At 41.1% G+C, this 14,146-nt stretch overlaps 1 protein-coding gene across 1 annotated transcript in view; it reads left to right on the top strand.

The window, feature by feature from the left end:
• The window catches only part of LRRC56 (leucine rich repeat containing 56), a 38,324-nt gene that overhangs the window by 18,687 nt on the left and 5,491 nt on the right, over positions 1-14,146 (top strand). Inside the window, exons 5-10 of the mRNA XM_081919927.1 lie at positions 5,346-5,442; positions 5,805-6,002; positions 9,065-9,242; positions 10,817-11,014; positions 12,522-12,586; positions 13,977-14,107. Of these exons, the coding sequence (XP_081776053.1) occupies positions 5,346-5,442; positions 5,805-6,002; positions 9,065-9,242; positions 10,817-11,014; positions 12,522-12,586; positions 13,977-14,107 (867 nt within the window). The remainder of the gene's footprint in view (positions 1-5,345; positions 5,443-5,804; positions 6,003-9,064; positions 9,243-10,816; positions 11,015-12,521; positions 12,587-13,976; positions 14,108-14,146) is intronic.

Raw genomic sequence — 14,146 nt, 5'->3', positions numbered from 1 at the left:
CTAAGCAAATTTGGGGAGTGAAGGGAGTCTTGTTGTCCTACCAGGACTCTACCAGGGAACATGGTAGAGGTGTGTATGATTATGAATTGTATGGAGAAACTGGATAGAGATAAGTTTTTCTCATAATACTAGAATCCGGGACCATCCAGTAAAGCTGAATGTTGGAATGTAATTTGTCACAAGGCACATAATTCAACTGTGAATTCTGCTCTCAAAGACATAGTGATGGCCACCACCTCGGATGGCCTTATTATGTATCAGATTTCAAAATTATGTGACCTGTCTCTTTATGTAGAGCCCAGAGGTTGAAAACTATGTGAGGAGCCCACCCTTGCTGCAACATCTTGGTCCCAGAATCAGGCTGCAGTCCTATATCCACAAACATGGGAGTAATTCCCATTGAATCCAGTGGATTTTACTTTTGAGTAATGTAAAGAATTGTGCTGCTGGGACTTTTAGCAGGCAGATGGTTGGTTTTCATCAAACCTGGTAGTAAGGATTGTTCTCTTCTTTATGAAAACTCCCAGATCTTCATCATTTTCCTTTCCATTCAATGCAGGTGTGGGGAACCTTTGGCCTTCCAGACATTGCTGAACTACAACTCCCATCAGTCCCTGCAAGCATTGCCAATGGTCAGGGAAGATGGAAGCTGTAGTTCAACAGCATCTGGAGGTCCAAAGGTTCTCCACACCTGATTTAATGTGGTGGATACTCGATATTATATTTTCCTCCTTCTTGCCCTCATTTTTGGTTGCGATATTTAGAAATATGGCTGTTTGCAGCAAACCAGAGATCTAATCTCAGTTTGCAAGCCTCCAGATTTCTATTCAGGAACCCAATACCACAAATGATGCTGTCTGTCTGAAAACAGATACGTACATATCTCATCAATTTGAAATGCACCTGCAACACGTTGCTCCCAGCGGTTATGTAGGTTCTAAGTGATTTAGTCAGAAATGAGAGAGGAACAATTATCATCAACCGTTGAGAAAACGCAAAGAATTGAATGTTGGGAGATAATAGTGTAATTAGGCAGCTGGCAGGAGAGTTGCCCATCCTTATCAGTCTCCATAGCAACAGTGGTCCAAAGAGTCATCAGTTACAGCGAGGAGTAGAACATAATCTTCAGCAAGAAAGATGAGATCTATAAAGAGTTAGTTTTTCACTCTTGTCTGTCACTTATCTGTTTTCTAAGACAATTACCCTCCAATATCAGACTAAGAGAAAAGTGGCTTAAGGACAGTAAATTAATCTGCATTGCTTATTATCTCATTGGCAAATATACAATGAATTCAGAGCTTGAAACTTGAAACTTGCAGTTTATACAATGTATTTTCATAAGCTGGTCACAGTCTACAAATTATTATTTTATTTTATTTTCTAGAAAAATGATATATTATTTTTTTGTTAGAAATATTGCCAAAAGGATAAGTTGCAATTTAGGGCAAAGATACTTTTGAGACACAGGTATAGATTAACATTATAAAATGTTACTGCTAAATGTTACTGCTAAAAGGCCCATGTATGCAGCAAGCTTACAAAAAAAATCTTTCATGCGTCTCAAGAACACACTACAACAGGAATCGAGGTAATGGTCATTAATATGTGAGTTAGGAGGGAGGTCTAAACAACTTATTAGGCATAGGAATATTAATAACTATTAAACAATATGATCAAAAGTGCCTACTTGTACAGAGGCTGCAAACTAGAAATACTAAGTTGTACTGAAGGAGTTCCCATGGAACATGTTTAGATATGGGCTATCTTTTCACATTGGAAGTACTGTACCTGCTAGTATGTACCACCCTGTGTTTTTTAGATTTTATTTTAGTGCTGTTCAAGTTTATCTTCCCTTCTCTTTATTCATGCTTTTAAAGGGTAATAAATGTAAACATAGCTCTTGTAATTATCTTGCATTGTAAACTATACTGGCATGGACTCAAGAGAAGTGCTGGCAGAAAGGGGTTGGCAAAAAGTGACTTTTCCACCCCCTGGCACCACAGACTTTCTCATTCTCTAGCACGGCTCAGCCAGTTGTTTCTCCCTGCCTTCTAATTTCTTTATTCCACACCCTCCATTCGAGCAGAAACTGGGCATGTGCAGAAACTGCCCAGCAGAGGGTCATGGAGGCCATTGTTTACAGCCCTTAGTATAGTTTGGAAGCTGTACTAAGTGAACTACTTCTTCTTCTTCTTCTTCTTCTTCTTCTTCTTCTTCTTCTTCTTCTAAAAGGAAATCAAACAAGTTAGCCATAAAAATGGAGTGATACCAGCTATTTCTTCTCCATTTATTATTACAAACCTTCAATTCCAAATATAAGAAGTATATTTCTATGTATATGTAGTCAAAGTTGATAAACAGAAGAACACAAACACATATTGCTAGTGGAAAAGAAGTGTATTAGAAAAATAGGCAAATCTGAAGCATGGATCTGTACAAATTAAATGGAGTTTTCTGCTGTGGTAGTGCTTGTGCAGATTTATGCTTTTGCGCTCAACAGTGTTAAAAAACCCAGAAAATTAGTACTAGTTACAGGTAGGTAGCCGTGTTGGTCTGCTGTAGTCGAAGCAAAACAAAATAAATAAAATAAAAAATTCCCAGAGAAGTAAATAAAAAATTCCTTCCAGTAGTAGAGACCAACTAAGTTAGCTATTGGTATGGTCTCTAAGGTGCTACTGGAAGGATTTTTTTATTTTATTTAGAAAATTAGTAGACATTTGAGGAGCCATAGAAGATTAGTGCCAGACCTGCAAGAAATGAAAAGTTAAAAGGGGAAGTAGAGGGTGTGGAAAGGTGGTTAGTAGAACCAAGAACTGACCCAGCTATATAAAACCAATGCAATCTGCCTGCTCCCTGGAGTGGAGTGGTTTTGTTTTGGATGTTTCACCACTTATTGAAGTATCTCTAGATTGAGGTAGTTCAGATTCAGATGGGGAAATAAGCATAGTTGCAGCTGATTGAAGGTAATGTCATGTGGATGACTTTTGATTTAATGAGAGAAGACAGGCAGATTCCAATCCATACTAAAGCCAAATGTGGCCAAGCCCTGAATTTGCAGAAGTGCTCCCATAGAGATCCTGAGAAAGCACCAGAACATTCACATCAAATGGAAACCTCTTGCACCTATTCTCTGATCTCATCCTGCTCACTGCTCCAATTAGGAGGGCCAGGCCCTGGGCTCTTGGAGGGGTAGAAGACATCAGCTTAAAAGTGCTGGGGCAGCATGCCAAAGGTGCTTGGGGCAACATGCCAAGGGAGGGAGGGTTATACTGGAATCCTACAAGGAGCCCCTTTACACCCTTCTCCACTACATGGCAAAAGCAGAATTGCAACCACAAAGTTTAATCTGTATTTGAAAAAGACACATTTTTTAGACCTTCAAGTTAGCTCAGTTGGTTAGAGCATGGAGCTGATAACACCAAGGTTGCAGGTTTGATTCCCATATGGGACAGCTGCGTATTCCTGCATTGCTGGGATTGGACTAGATCAGTGTTTCCCAACCTTGGGCCTCCAGCTGTTTTTGAACTACAACTCCCATCATCCCTGACTAGCAAGACCAGTGGCAAGGGATGATGGGAATTGTAGTCCAAAGACAGCTAGAGGCCCAAGGTTGGGAAACACTGGACTAGATGATCCTCAGGGTCGCTTACAACTCTATGATTGTATGTGATTGGCAGCAATTCCTATTAGTTTCAGGGGGTTGCTGATGTGAAGTGCTTTGAGGCTGGGCTACCACTATTTATTTACTTTCAGGATCTTTGACATGACATCTGGAATTACTTTAGGTTTAAACTGGTGAAGCCAAAGGGAGCCTTCTTCTGGTATCTATCCAATAAGTTTTTGGCTCAAATGAACCTATTCCCAATAGTTTTGAATAAAGAATTTATTGAGTAAATTGTGGTTCTCTCAAAATGCCACTTTGTGCCAAACCACACTGGCTTTCTCCCTTGTTTTCAAGAAGTGTCCTCAACTCAAAGAATTGGATGTTATGAATGTGTACTATGGAAGTATGTGTGTAAAAAAAAGGATTTTTGCAATGCATAATGATATGTTGAGTTCTGGAAAATCATTAGTGATCAATTTTACTTTACTAATCCTTTTAGACAACAATCCTAGCTACACTTACCAGGGAGAAAGCTCAAGTGAACACAGTGGAAATGATTTCTAAGTAAATATGCATAGAATTCTGTTGTTAGTCACTTTTATGCTTCTATGACTTCATCTCCAAAGATTCCTTCATTGCTTGGAGAAAACACTCAGTTTAAAGCTTTTGGGTTTACTTTCAAATACTGCAGTGCAAAATTATCCAAGCCAAGCTCTCAGGTATGAATTAATTCAAGTTAGTTTTGGATTGTTGAACACCCAACTCAGTGGGCAGTTACTTTGGGATCGCTGACACTTTCCTTTTAATCAATTAATGTATATGTGACCTTATTATAGCATTTATCTCTGGCACTTAGTTTGAAAATTAATAGGGCAGAATATTGTTTTGACACATGGCGAATCAGAGCAGAACTGAAAAAGGATACACCAGGCGAAGCCAAATCTGTGCATCCAGATGTTCCACTCCAGCTACCACCAGTCCCAGTCAGCATGGTCAATGATTAGGAAGGAATGGCGCTGTTGTCATCTGGAGAGCACCACATTGGCTGTCCCAGGCTTATATCCTGTATCTGTCTTTGGGTGCACATATGTGGTTTTGCATGTGTGTGATGGGTATATGTATGAATTTGTATCTCTGAAAAAATCAGTGGGTGTGATGGGGCTGCCTACTCCAGCTTCATTGCCTGGGGCCCAGTGACACCAATACATGTTCCAATCCAAGCAGAGCTTCTTTCCAGCCGGGTTACCTTCTCTCTCCAGCTGCCAAGGAAGAAACAATGTAAGTGTATGCTGTCATCAGCTTTTGAACCTGAGCAGGATAAACCGCAACATCAGAAATCCCTGCGACAGAAGCTGAAATGTGCTTTCTGTAAACCTCCTGTTATTTATTTATCCAACTAGATTTATATACCACTTATTTAACAAAAAAACCCTAAATAGTTTACATAAAACCATATAAAATATGCATAAAAGATAAGGATAAAATCTGTCTTCAAAAACAACTGGACAAAAAAGTGATCAAAATATAGATAAATTTAGCAATTTAAAAATAAATATACGTAATAAAATTGCATGTTACATTACTCATGAGTATGAGCTCCGGAATATAAGAGTGCTACTGTGAAACATAATGGGTGAATTTGACCCTCAATCCAAATCTCTATTGCTTTGCCGAAGATGAAAAATATTAAAATGAACTGAATACATAACCCTTGGAACTTACAGTGTCAACTTTCCTTAAGGGACCTTGGAACAGCATTGTCTAATCTTCAAGTCCTCTGGATGGCTCGCTGTGGGCTTCCAGATTTAGATGGTATCTCTTCCTGCTGCTCTTTGAAGGTAGGACACATTTGAAATATTTCTTCAGTTGCCCTGTTTACTTAATGTTCAGCTTCTTTTTATGAGGCATTTATGAGGCAGAGAACCTTAAGTTCCTGTTCATTTTCTTTCTTTCTTAAACTGATGCTGGAGCCTTTTAAAAATTAATTTTAGGTCTGATAAAAATCAGTGCCATTCCTTGTACCTAAAAGGTACCTCCATCATAATTTATCATGTATTGTGCTTGGCAATTCTGGGTCTTGAAGGGGTCTAAAGTTCAGTATTGTGCCATATATCAAACTGCAAGCCATGGGTTCATTGTCATTACTTAATGTGCAGTGGTTAAAACTTCATGTTGATAAGGTCCCTTTGGTTTCCTTTAGGAACTCTACATAGCATATAACAATATTGCTGACTTAAGTCAACTTAGCCTGTTGGAGCACCTTGAGATTCTAGACCTAGAAGGAAACAACGTGGAGGACCTCAGTCAGATTCAGTATCTGGGGCTCTGTGTTACTCTGTCTGCCCTTACAGTGGAAGGAAATCTTATTTGCTTGAAGCCAAGCCCACAATCTCCAGAGGTAACTTTGCTTGCTTTTAGATTTCGTTTAAAAACGTGCATCTGTGTTTTAATCTGATTACGAGAAGATACTGCTTAGCACAGCATAGTTTACCATGTGAATGCTTACCGAGGGAGGCAAATGCTACCCACTCCAAGTGAATAGCTAAGTAGCTGTTGTCTCTAGGAACATCACCTCGTGCTCGGCCAGAGCGGGTTTTTACAATCAAGCAGTCTATAAATTTTATGAAATAAATAAATAAATGACAACTGACTTAAGCACTCCCAAGCACTGGTTGAGCACTGTGCAACCCAAAGCGTATTTGAAGGGAGTTCTGTTGAAATCAGTGGGATGTGTTTATATGAAGATGTTTCAGAAAAGAAAGAAATAATAATGACTGCCTGGTTTGTATATTAAGAATGGCCACAGCTTTCATTTTGGTGGCTGCAGTTCAGAACCTATCCTCCATGTCAGTTTTGTTCATTTCTAGTACAGGAATCCCTCTTGCAGGCCACTTTTGGAATTCTCAAGAGATTCAAAGCCAATTTGTTGTGTAATGGAGGTCTACTGTGTAAGTAAGATCCTTGCGGCGTACACGGCAAAAATGTGTTCCCCTGGCGCATGGGCAGTCTTGTATTGATTGTGCTTGTGGCAGTTTAAGATCAGCAGCCAAAATCCTAGACACATGTCTACCACAACAGAGAGGGCTTTTTCAGCAGTAGGGAACATGCTAACACCTGGAGTACTGCACATGCCCCATCAACAAAGGCCTTTAGAGGAGCCCCAAAGACTTATTTATTCTCAGCCACATTTGCTTAAATAAGATTTATTGGCCTGCTGAGTTGAATTGGTTTCAGCTGTAATTATTTATTGGCGTTCAGTATTGTACTGGAAAGTTGTTGGTGGTTTTTTAAAAATAATAATAATTGAAACCACTGCTAAAACAAAACTTTTCCCCTCCGTTTTAGCAGAGCTTTCTCTGAAAACCTCCTTGTGCTGTTGAAGCAAGGCACGCTCCCACCACTCATAAATGGATTGGGAGCATGTCTTCCCCATCAAAAAGCAACCAGGAGCTCTCTTTATGCTCATGGTTGTTCCTTTATAGCCACATGGGTACCTCTCCCACCTTATACCCCATATGATGCCTGGTGAGTGGCAGTTGGGTGTTGTTTACAAGGAACAGCCCTGCAGTCCGAATTAGACCTGCAAGCTGGAGATTCCCCTCCTTGCACTGTTGCATCTAAGGCCATGCTTCATATTTGCATACCACCTTCAAATGTAGAAATAATACAAATATATCTTCTAGACTTCATTCAAACAAGGATAGCTAATAATTCTGCCTGGCCCTTTCTATGTAAAATAAAAATAAAATTACATACTGTATACTGATTCGGCTAAATTTACAGCTCTCTCTACAGGCTGTCTGTTTGCTCAGTGTAATTTGATTTCCAGATGAGCTCATCTCTTCCAGACATTAAAACCCAAAGCAACAATCTAATGATGAATGTGGTGGTCTCTATTACAGCTGTTTCAATAGCACTCTGTGTCCATATATGTGTGTGTGTACATGTAATGTGATGCACCCCTCAACCAGGATAGCATTACAGACTTGCAGACTGGAAAACCTATAGCTTCCATATAACAGAAAGCAAATGCACTATGTAAAAAGATTATTTTGTCTTCTGTACTAGGTCATTACCCTATTGTGGGAAAGAATATAGGCCAAAAGTTCATCTGCCAGTCTTGACATTATACAGATGGAGTAGCAGTTTGTAGTTCATTGAAAGTGGGGGAAATATTCCAGGTGCATATATTTACCACTACTGCTACTTTGCTGCAGTTCTCTTGTAGCACTATACAAAATCTAGGGGTGATGCACCCTCCCAGAATCATGCAATCTAAAGGCTGCTCCAGAAGATACAGTTTTAATTCATGTGTCTAAAGCCATCTGTTAGTAACCAGCAACTGTGGCCTGGGGGCTTAGTCCAGTCCCTAGAGGCTTCCCATCTGGTCCTAGCAGAGTGCCTGATCTCAAGGATGCCTCATAATGCAGCTTGTCATTTCTCCTACACAAGATGAGTCATAAGCAAAGAACTCTGACCTCCTCCTCTCCAGCATGTGCAGCAGAGGAGGCTTGGGGGAGTCCTCCCTTTATGGACCCCAGCTGCTCCCTCTTTGCTTGGCCATGGCTGAGTCACAGGAGGCAGTAGGTGAGGTGCATAAAGGGGAGGACACTAGAAAAGCCTCTCTGGCTGATCACACTTTGCCTTGCCTTAAGTTTGTGTAGGAATCAGTTAGTAGGAAGAAAGTAGATGTAGCCCAGTAGTTGCTGACCAGGTTCTAGATTCCTATATCTTAAAGTGCAAAAGAAAAAGGTCATATAGAAAGTGGAGTGAGAGGAAGCTTCTGTAGTCTAGATCTAGAGTGTGTGCAGTTCAGGTCTGCAGCATCTACTTTGCTTTTTTACTAGAACCCCGAGAACCACAGACAGCCATACACTTAAAATTAAGGAACAAAGGTACTTCTGAACATGTGTTCAGCCCTGGATTTTCTTCAGCACCAGAACTAACCAAATTAGTCCTGTCACACAGCATCCCACTCCTAGTTTTTCTGTAAGGTTTCTTCTTTTCAGCAGACTAGTTGTAAGGCCCATCTAGATGTAAAGTGATGGAGAAAACGGATTTTACACTCTAGTCTCCACACCACAGTTCTAGTCAGAATCAAGCTCTCTGCGCCTGCTAGTTTGGCCTAGATAAACTTTGTTGTTTAGTCATGTCTGACTCTTCATGACCCCATGGACCAGAGCACGCCAGGCACTCCTGCCTTCCTAGATAAACTAGGGATGGTAAAAAAAGGGGGGGTTAAAAACTCTTGCAAATCTACTGTAAATCATCCAGGACTCTACCAATAGGTTACGGTCTACATTCTACCCATCCCTGGACTAGATGAGCTAGTGGACTTGGTTTCATAGTGTCTTTATGTGGTTCCTGCCCACTTCTCAGATTTCCCTCCCCTCTCCCTTGTCAAAATGTGTTTGAAATGACTACACTGAGAAATTTCTGCTTTGGGTTTTTCCCTCTCAGGTCCCAGACTACAACTACAGAGCTGAGGTGAAAAAACTCATCCCTCATTTAAAGTATTTGGATGAAATACCAGCAGACCAAACTGATCTTCCTTTCCCATGCAAGATGAACAAGGAGTGGCTACTTGTCAAGGAATCCATCAAAGATGGAAGTTTAGTTGAAGAGGCAACTTGTTCAGGCAGGCCAAATTATTTCCTAAGGATCGATTTTTGCTGGGGACAAGGTTTCAGGGGGAAATAATGTGTACATACATAGATCCATGCACACTCTCTTGTATGCACCAAAGCCAGGCCTGGTTATCAGGGATAAGAATGGGCAGTAGCTTTTGCAAGAGTGTACGGGTAGAGTTAGATGTGTGTCTTCACACAGAACACTCTAAACAGCTGTAAGACAGAGAGAGATAGGTGTGGGTCCTCTTGTGTGGTAGGTGGGAAAGGAGCTTCAAAGCCCTCCACGTCCTGCTCCCCACCCCCTCTGCTCTCATACTGTTTTTCTTCTCAAGATTTGCTAGGGGAAAGGTGGCTAGAGATAGTGAAACAAGCTGCAGGCAGTGAAAGAGTTCAAAGGCCTCCCACCTGCTGCTTTGCCATGTTTGAAATTGTCCACCTCACCTCACCAGCAGCAGACAGCATTTGAAAACTTTGGTCTGTCACTGTTAACATCAAGGTTCAGCTGAATACTACCCTGAGGGAGATGATATTATTATTTTATTTTATTTTATTTATTTATTTCCCACCCACCTGGCTGGGCTTCCCCAGCCACTCTGGGCGACTTCCAACAAAATACTAAAATACAGTAATCCATCAAACCTTAAAAGCTTCCCTAAACAGGGCTGCCTTCAGATGTCTTCTAAAAGTCTGGTAGTTGTTGTTCTCTTTGACATTGGGTGGGAGGGCGTTCCACTTGGTCCATTTGGTCCAGAACAGGAACAATGAACCTATACTGACTTCTTGATGAAGTTTTGAAGCTTATTCATTATACTGCTTGCAGTGAAATTCGTTTCCCAGGAGTCAGACATCCTGAAAATTATGGATTATTACTGTATTTATTTTAAATGCAAATGCATTTCCAAAATAACTCATTAAGGCTCGAAAGTACTTTGTCTTTTGTTCCATTCAGAAGTTAATGACCTAGTATTGTGCTGTGTTCTTTGATTAAACAGTTCCTGCTCTTTTCACGAGACCTTCGGGAGATGATGAGAAATGTTAGCTTTGAAAATACAATAATGGTGTACCAACACACACCACTACTGAAATTATGACATAGATGACAACTTTGTTTGGGGCCATCCTGAAATATATATAAAAAAATCAGAGACCAGTTGATGCCAAACCAGAACTGGTGGTATATGTTTTGCTAGACTCCCATTCCATAATTTTTACCTAAATGTGGAAACCCCATAGCTGGATCCAAAAAAACTTCAACTGTTATTTAAGTCATTACCATTTCAAAGTTGGTTCTGAATACCTGCTTCCATAATTGCATTCTAAGCTTCTTTCTATACCTTGCTGTCAGCTATTTACATCTCTACAGAACCAGGGTGGCTGGAAGATGACACTGACAATGAAGAAAGCTAGCACTCTCGAGGCTCCAACAGGAGAGCGCACAAGCGCCAACATTACCTTAGAATACGGAAAAGAATTTCCTTTGCTCTGCTCATTATCACTGCTTTGCTAAACTGAACTTTTATACCATCTTATTATGTGTTGCAATATCTCACTGAATCCCCCCCCCCCATATCACCCTGTTTAGATTCTTATTTAGGACCTCTAGCAAGAAGGCCCGGCTCTGCTGTGAGACCTGCCATAACTCAGCTCTTGTCAGCTTCTCGACCTCAGGTTCCACAAAGACCACTTAGCGCCCATTTGCTCTCTGGTAGTAGCACACTCCTGGAGGCTACCATCTGTGATGAGATGTTGCCGGAAGATGATGCCAGTGACTTGACACATGGTAATGGAATACCTGGTGCCATTCTTTATATTATTGCTGCTCTTCAGTAGGATGATCCACTATGTCATAGTGAGTTTGTCCCCAGCTGTCTTGCCATACAGATAGACAAACTTCTGCCTTACTAGATGTAAAGAGACCACTTGACTATTATATTGTCTTCAGCTGAGCAAGATGAGATTTGCCCATTATTACTATCTCCACCTCAGCTCACCTTTGCATGCTATTCAGTGGTGTCGAAGCAGTAGCTGTGCACCAATAGTTAAACCAAAATGGGAAAGCCTACTACTTCCTTTCCCTAAATATGAAAAGCAGTGAATGAGCCAGCTGTATTGTTGAATATGTTAAAGGGCATGGGCAGATAGCATGTGTAACAGCCAGCCATTGTTCTTTCTCTTGCAGTCCTCTTTTGCCTGCTCACAACCCTTCTTCAGCTGGCTAAATATTCACTCCCTTGTGATTCCCATTATGCTTGATCCTATGCTGCTATTAAGCTATTCCCTTGGGGGACCAATTTTCACCTGAATTGTGGGAGAATTTTCTCTCCCTGAACCCCCCCCCCACTGCGCTTATCCTGCTCAGCTGCCTGGGAAACCAGTGAGAATGGTGAAAAGGGGGTTAAACTGAAGAAAAAAGTTGATCTTTATCTGTAGCTCTCCCCCTTCCTGCTGCTCTGCTGATCAGTAGGAGAGTACATTGCAGACCATGTAAGATTATGCAGTGGGTCAGAAGCAATCCAGGGAATGCAAATTGCTCACTTCTGGACAAGACCAAAGAATGTGGTCAAGAATATAAAAAAAAATCAGTCACATTTCTCAAGGCCTGTTGGGAGAATATGTATATATTTACCAGTGTTGAAGAAATGATTCTTCAACATCAGCTTCATTGGACTGGCCATGTTGTTTGAGCAACTACTCTATGCCAAACTTAAAAATGGAAAGCTGTGGTGGTCAACAAAAGAGGTTTAAAGACTCTCTCAAGGCATATCTTTAAAAATGTAGTATAAACACCAACAATTGGGAAACACTGGCCTGCGAGCGCTCTAGTTGGAAAACAGTCTTTACCAAAGGTGTCATGGACTTTGAAGATGCTTGAACTGAGGACGAAAGGGAGAAACATGCTAAGAGGAAGGCACACTTGGCAAACCCTCACCATGATGAACTCCCGCCCGGAAACCTATGTCCCCACTGTGGAAGGATGTGTGGATCCAGAATTGGCCTCCACAGTCACTTACAGACTCACCGTTAATACCGTGTTCGTGGAAGACAATCTTACTCGGCTACGAGTGATTGCCAAAGAAGAAGAAGAAGACCAGGAACTGTGCACAAGTCCCTATTCATGGAAAGATTCATTGAATGTGCTCAATGGCTGGTTGTTATGCACATTAACCATACAACTTGCATTCCCCTTAACATACCGGTATATAAGCAAATGGGATGACGGTATAGGAAGATTTCTGTGGCTATGAGATGGTAAACTGGAACAAACCCTGTTACTTTTCTTTTTCCAGGTGTCAGCAGAGTTATTTGTGGGAACCCCATCAAAGCTCTTCATGCACGGAGACAGAAACTAGGTGTAGGTTTTCTTTCATATGTAATTTCTTTTTTATTTTTCTTTTCTTTTTTTCTTGGCAAGCCAGCATGTCATTAATTCTAGGGAGATAAAAGCTGAAGAGTTCTATAGAATTCCATAGATTTCTACTGTGTAGAAGACCATTATGAGAAGAAACAAACTTTGAAAAAAGTTAATTGCAGGTCTGTACAGCTCAAGCTGCAAGGCGGTGTAGGGCCTTCCATTGTGGGGTGGGATGCCAGCACATGAGAACATAGAAAAGTGACAGACATCTATCTAAACTATCACTGCATCCCACTAAACTGCTGTCTACTTTAATGGAGAAAATAAAACATTGTGCTTCAAGACGCTGGGCTTCTCCGCAGTTACGTTTCCTCCTCTCCTTCCAGGCGCAGTCCACACTTTAAAGCTGCATGTCTGAGTGTCCTTTTTTTACTTCAGAGATTTCCCTGTGAAAACCCACTCTCTGAAGCTCAATTGGAGCAAATGGCAATCCACTTAAAAACCGAATTGATGTTTGCTCCAACGGGGAAAGCTCCAGGGCAAACACAACAACACTTGGACACAGAACTTTTAAGTCTGGACCTGTGCCTGGAAAATGTGGATAAGTCCATTGTTGCAGTGAAGGGGTTTATAACAGGTATGTGTATCTGTGCTCAGAACACATAGAAGTGTGTTCTGAGTCCTTTATTTTATATTTTCTATTGGGTAGTTATTTTAACTTCATAAAGTCTTGATTTATTTTTCTTAAAGAACACCTAGAAGTTCACTGTGTGTGTATACACATGGAGTGGGTTTTTGTTTTTTTGTATGCCACACATAACATATTCTGGTTCTTCAGTATAGACATCATTCTTCATACAAACCTTGCCTCATAATTATGGGCATTTGACAAGTTATTATATAAAAGCTACCTTGTGTCTTGGTCAGGCTGGGCTTCAGAGTGGCCTTGCGCAGGATGGAAGCCCACTGTGAAAGATGATAGGGGCATTGCTGAGGGGAGGATCGCAGCAGGGTGCCCTGCCTCTCCTCAGTTCCTTGAATAATGATGGGTTCTGATGAAGGAAAGGACACTGCTAGGACACCACCATTAAACAAGCAACAGGTGGAATTGTCATGGAAGCAGCCTGCCTGGCCCTGCTGCTCCTTCATCCTGCAGTAGTCTGCCAGTCCATGCACCCCACCCCATCTTTTGTGGCTGCACAGCAGTAGCCCGGTGATGTCGCATGCACTGGCTGCAATAAGAGGAATTCTTTACCTCAGAAAATGGTTGCGAGAGGAAAATTAACTTGTACAAAACAAACAATCTGTGGTGCTGGAGAAATGAGAAGTTTTCAGTCAAATATATAGTGAACAGCAGATGTGTTGTGACATTATTTCACCTATGTTGTAGCCTACAGTAATGAACCTGTTTCAGCCACCAAGTCAGCCGGCAGTACCTCCCTTTGGCATTGAAGAAACTGATTATGTAAATACGGATGACATCTACACTGAGCTGAAACTCCTGAAAGAGCATCACCTCCAGTAAGAGTTCAAATTTAGTCTTATTAAGACAGTTTGTCA

This window comes from Podarcis melisellensis (assembly GCF_964234715.1).
Source record: "Podarcis melisellensis genome assembly, chromosome: 1".
Classification (NCBI taxonomy): domain Eukaryota; kingdom Metazoa; phylum Chordata; class Lepidosauria; order Squamata; family Lacertidae; genus Podarcis; species Podarcis melisellensis.
The sequence above is the reverse complement of the archived record's forward strand: the minus strand, read 5'-3'. Positions and strand labels throughout refer to the sequence as shown.